Source organism: Micropterus dolomieu, linkage group LG09, assembly GCF_021292245.1.
Source record: "Micropterus dolomieu isolate WLL.071019.BEF.003 ecotype Adirondacks linkage group LG09, ASM2129224v1, whole genome shotgun sequence".
NCBI lineage: Eukaryota > Metazoa > Chordata > Actinopteri > Centrarchiformes > Centrarchidae > Micropterus > Micropterus dolomieu.
In genome coordinates, this window is record NC_060158.1 from 15,063,690 (window position 1) to 15,069,537 (window position 5,848).

General features: G+C 44.5%; 1 protein-coding gene across 1 annotated transcript in view; it reads left to right on the plus strand.

Moving 5' to 3' along the window:
- The window catches only part of jarid2b (jumonji, AT rich interactive domain 2b), a 50,061-nt gene that overhangs the window by 29,011 nt on the left and 15,202 nt on the right, over positions 1 to 5,848 (plus strand). Inside the window, exon 6 of the mRNA XM_046059132.1 lies at positions 3,006 to 3,250. Coding sequence (XP_045915088.1) covers positions 3,006 to 3,250 — 245 coding nt within the window. The remainder of the gene's footprint in view (positions 1 to 3,005; positions 3,251 to 5,848) is intronic.

A 5,848-nucleotide genomic window follows, 5' to 3' on the forward strand; every position in this document is an offset into this window, starting at 1 on the left:
CCAGGTTTGCACACACTGCAGGAGGGATTTTGGCCCACTCCTCCACACAGATCTTCTCTAGATCAGTCAGGTTTCTGGGCTGTCGCTGAGAAACACGGAGTTTGAGCTCCCTCCAAAGATTCTCTATTGGGTTTAGGTCTGGAGACTGGCTAGGCCACGCCAGAACCTTGATATGCTTCTTACAGAGCCACTCCTTGGTTATCCTGGCTGTGTGCTTCGGGTCATTGTCATGTTGTTCATCTTCAATGCTCTAACTGAGGGAAGGAGGTTGTTCCCCAAAATCTCGCAATACATGGCCCCGGTCATCCTCTCCTTAATACAGTGCAGTCACCCTGTCCCATGTGCAGAAAAACACCCCCAAAGCATGATGCTACCACCCCCATGCTTCACAGTAGGGATGGTGTTCTTGGGATGGTACTCATCATTCTTCTTCCTCCAAACACGGTTAGTGGAATTATGACCAAAAAGTTCTATTTTGGTCTCATCTGACCACATGACTTTCTCCCATGACTCCTCTGGATCATCCAAATGGTCATTGGCAAACTGAAGATGGGCCTTGACATGTTAAACATAGAATAATAAATGGAGTGGAGGTGGACATTTTGAGGGCAGACTAACAGGTCTTTGAGAGTCAGAATTCTAGCTGATAGACAGGTGTTCAAATACTTATTTGCAGCTGTATCATACAAATAAATAGTTATGATCTTAAATCATACGTTGTTATTTCTGGATTGTGAAATTCAACGTGCAATATTTTTTTTACAGAGCAATAAAGAAACAATTTTAACCGGGAGGCCCTCCCTCTCTGGCAGACTTTGGAGACATACAATCCTTCCGGCCAGGCGTTTCCCCATGAATTGGGGAATGGATTTCATAGTTCCTCCCTTTCACCCTTCCTGACTCTCTCCCTCCTCCTCCGTCTGTAGAGTTGCCGCCAGAAAGGTTCAAAAGGTGAACGCTTTGCTCAGCTCCTTCCTCTGTCATCTTCTCAAGTGGAATGTGGAGGAGGAGAGAGACTGGTGGGATTAAGAGAGAGAGAGAGAGAGAGGTCCATAGATTTGCTTGCACTGAACTCTTTGAGAACTGTCTTGCCTTTGTATAGTTCACGGTCGGTGTCTACTCCCCAACACACAGAGATACATACACTTTCCTCTCGAGCATCTGTAGCCTCAGCTTGAAACATGAACTGTACATATGCACAGATCTGCATAAGGAGCACCAGCAGTAGGAGAGTGAAACCTGTTTGAACAACTCCAGGCTTGTTTTGTGCAGGAGGACAGCTTAGTCTCCTTTCTTATCTCATATACCAACACTGTTTGTAAAGCAGCTTGGCGCCTTCGCTGTGATATGCTAAATAAATAGATAAGAGGGAAATAGGCAGATTTGTAGGGGACAATGGAGATGAGGGGGGTAAGGACACTGAAACAGACGTTTACATACGTAGGTGTGCACACACAGTCAAGACTGGGTCATCGCTCTAGTGTGTAGACAGTGTTTATGCTGTGTTTGGGTATCAGGCACACAGACAAACACACACCTCAGTACATTTTGCAGTATTAAGAGTGGTGTCAAACGTGACACTTTAATATGCCACTTGGGCCACTCTCCAGCAAGAGCAGGGTTATATGGGCTCTTAGGGTGGGAGGGGAGGAGAGGAAGCAGGGAAGAGAAGATGAGGGGGGAAAAGAAGAAGAAATGGTTAGTGAAGGAGAGAGAAACATTTTATTCTGGGAGGTAAAGAGAGACCGGAAAGGCCCTACATTGTAGGCCATTCATCAGCGCCTCGTCTCTCTGCTGCTCTCTTGCGCTGGGCCATGTGCCATGTTGACATAGCTAAATTAAACAGCTTTTATTGGGCTCAGTTTTTTGCTTAGCTCACTTCTCAAAATGTCAGGATTTCTCTCATTTTTCAGTGAGCCAGGGGCCCAAGAGACCCGCAGACGCTCACTTGTGGTTTTGAGTGGATACACACATACAGTACAACACACACACACACAGTTTGAAAGACAGAAACATGCACCGATGCTCAAAACTGTACATGCATATCGTCTAACAACACATGCCTTGCTTTTCATAGTATACTGTATATTGTGTGTTGCACGTGTGCTGTAAATGTGTGTTTGTACTGTGGCCTTCTGTCATTCTTTCCATACAGCCTGTTGATATTAAGATGCCATGAAACTTTAAATTGAGGCCCATAAAAGCTGAAGAGAGAGCTATTGAATGTGTATGTTAATTGCCCCGCTCCTGTTCGACCCGTTTAGCATCATCCCCCGGGGGCTGATGTACTCTGCGTCCATTTTGAACAGGTTCATTGACATGTAGTATAAAGACGTTTTCATACACACCTTAAATCATGCATATTTTACTGATTGGGGGCTATATGTCAGCCAAAAGTCTGTCGCTCCAATGTTTGTGTGGGCCATTCTACACTACAGGGGGTGTATTGAGACTCGCAGTACGTCCACATATTGGCATAGGCAGATGGTAGCCTAACAAGCAGTGTCTTGTTTTCTTTACAGGAGCTTAATTTATTTTATTTATTTGCTTGTGACTTGTGCACATTAGGAATATATAGTAGGTTGCAGAACTTGTAAAGAAATGTGTACATATACCATGTACACATTTAACACATGTAACAGTGAATTGTGCAAAACAATCATAGAGCCCTAAATATAACAGGAACCCAAAGGTCTCTTCATGAAGTATATGAAGGCATGCCGGTTTCATATACTGGGAGCAGATATACAACTAGCCAGTTAGTTTAATCAATGATCACTGGTCAAGAAACAGTACAATATAACTAATACCTTGCTAAATTGAGTAAGTGTCATTTCAGCTCATTTCAACTCTTGCTGCCCCATACAGCTTTTACAAGTGTATATATGTGAGTTGCCACTTTCAGCTTATAAGAGATCTGTCCTTAACTTGTTTTTTTATCCTCTTCCATTTTAATTAAGAAACCCAAAAGCCACATACCTGACTCCTCTCTTTCTCCCTTTCAGTATTCAACAGCCATGGTAAAGTAGGGACCAGGGAGAGTCCGAGGCCCAAGACGGGAACCCATGGCAGGGATGCGCCCGCCCCGCCACTGCCGCCTCCTCCGCCTCCACCTCCGCCCCTACTGAGGGAGCGCAGTGAGCGGGCGGAGGCACGAGAGCATGCGAGGGAGCAGCAGGCTATGGCCAGCATTCGAGGCTCAGCCAATGGGCTGCCGTCGAGGAGAGCTTCTGAGGAGCTACGCAAACAGGTACTGATGGACAGGAGTGACCAGTATAGGACTTTGAAATGGATGACAAAGCAATGACATGCTAAATATCACACAGAAAGGATGAAAGCATTTCTATAGCTTCCTCGGGAGAGCTTGGAAAATGTGACCGTAGCATGAAGGGAAAGTATTCTCTTATAGGGAAACTTCTATGCGGGGTGAATGGTTTGCATTAGCGGTGTTATAAGTGGCGGTACCATGGAATATTCCGCATTAACAGGCTCGAGGTGCAGCGTGCTTGTTTGGCTATTTATACCCATTTGAAATCCTCCCCTCTTCTTTTCATTTATCCATCTGCCACATCCTCTTTTTATCTTCCTCTCAATGATTTCTCCTAACCACTCCTGTGCCTTTGTTGTCTCCCTCCCATACTTTCTTTTTATTGCCGGTTTCCTCCTTTGCCTGGCCTTCTCCATGCTCTTCCTTTTACCCTCTCCTCTCGCCCCCCTCTCCTCTATCCATTGTGTCTGGGAGAGTAATGATTGTGTTTTGGCCTGTCGTGACTGCAGCTATATTTAGTAGTGCTGGCTAGGGGCTGTGAAAGCCTGCCTCCCTCTCTGTGGCACTAAGCAGGTTTCAAGGAACCCCACAAAGTGAAAGAGGAGGAGGAGATGGGGTAGGGGTGGCATTAGTCAGAAAAAAATCTTACGAGGAGCGGCTAGTCAGAAGCAGTTGTCTGCTGAGGCACCACATTTCATTCTCCCTTACTCTCTCATTTGCTTCCTTGCTTCCTTTCTGTCTTCTTTTCCTGTTCCTCCTCTGTATTTCCATTCTTGTTGAATGCAATGTTGTTGTAATGTGCTGCTGTTGATGCAGACTCAGGCAAATGCTGGAAATGTCCAGTAAAACCAACAACGAATCTCAATGAGAGTGACCGCCTGCCAAGGCAAACTTCAACCTCACTTACTCACTAGTCTCTGGCTCTTCCTCTACTTTTTTTCTTTTTCAATTCACTGTTGGCACCCTCCGTGATTCTTTTGACTCCTCTCATCTCCTCGAATAGTGTTTAGTTTTTCCTCCTGCGCTCTCATTCAACCTCTCACTCGTTCTATCTCCAGCTCTCTCTTTCACTCATTTTCTCTTCATGCTCCTCCCTCTCTCTTATGTCCCTATGCCTCTCTCTCTCTCTCAGCCCCTTTCTCTCTCTGCTCCTGTGTCAAACAGACGGATCTTGCCCTTGACAACATGGCTCCAATCATTTGGAAGGATTAGTGCTTTTTTTTCTCCTCTTTGCTCTCCCTTCAATTAGCATGAACAGTATGTGCGTTAACCATGTGTGTTGAAGACACACCCGCACACATTTATACACACGGCCAACTGCGAAAATACAGGCTAAGCCATATAAAAGGTTAAGTGATTATGTAGCCGTAAAACGAACTAGGGGTTGTGTGTGTAAAACCAGAGGGTAAAGGCATTATCATAATTCAATTCACCATGATTCAGTTCTCCCTAATTTAATAGCAGCTTGTATCAACAAAATACATGTGCAGTAACAGGACCTTTTTATAAAACAATATGATTCTATCCATTTTAATTAAATAACAAAAGTGGGGATGTCAGCAAAGCAGCAGCTAGCGCAGGTGGGGTGTGCAGGGCCAAACCATTTAGCCGATTCTGCATCATTTGAAATGTGTGCACTTTCTTGTTTAGTTGTTTGTCTTTGTCCTCATCCCATCCTCAATTAACCTCCCTCATAATACAACTACCTGTGAAAAATAAAAAATGGATAACAAACCAATATGAATAAAATGCTTACTGAAGATCCTGTATGTACATCTCTCCCTGTTTGTTTATAAAAGGGGTTAGTTTGCGTTGTGTGTGTTATTAGTCCCAGGCTGTAGTGACCTTTCTCTAGCTGCTTAAAAGTCAACCTGCCCAGGGCCGCATTGCGCCCTAATAAGACAGCAGAGGGGAAAGAAGGCTTAAGCCGGATTTATGCCTCGCCGTCGAGGTGTTCCGGCAGTCGCAGCGTAAATGACTCCGGCATAGGAATTGATTTATGGTTTAGCATAAGATTTAACCCGTTGATTGTCATCGCACCACTGTAACGCTTGATGGATGTGTCGCACACTATCGAGCTGTGTCATGCATTCATTATACAGTTATAGTGTTTACATTTTTTTAAATTATCCTGGTGACAGAGATATTTGCACTGGAAAAGGTTTTGCTTGATCAATTCTTCAACTTGCCCCATGTTGTCTTCACATCAACCATCTCTGCCAGCATCAGGAAAACGTGTTGGAAGAAAAAGAAACATAGCCAAAGCTGACCAATCACAGTTCTTGTGGTCCCCACGTGGCATCTTTTATTGCCCTGATAGTGTAGTTATGTTTTTAAGGAGGTGCCTGTCAGCAGTATTGGTACTATTGGAGATTCTGCAAAATCCTGATGAACAAGTATAAATCAGGCTTTGACCATATGCAGTTAAAATGTGTGTAAAAGTGTGACGAACACAATAATGTTGTATGTAGGGCTGCATGACCAACCTCTTCTTCATCCCCCTTCTTTTGTCAGTCGGCAGGGCTTTGCAAGGGTTAAACTTTCTTCTGGCTGGCCTTGTCTAGCTGTCTGTCTTTCTCC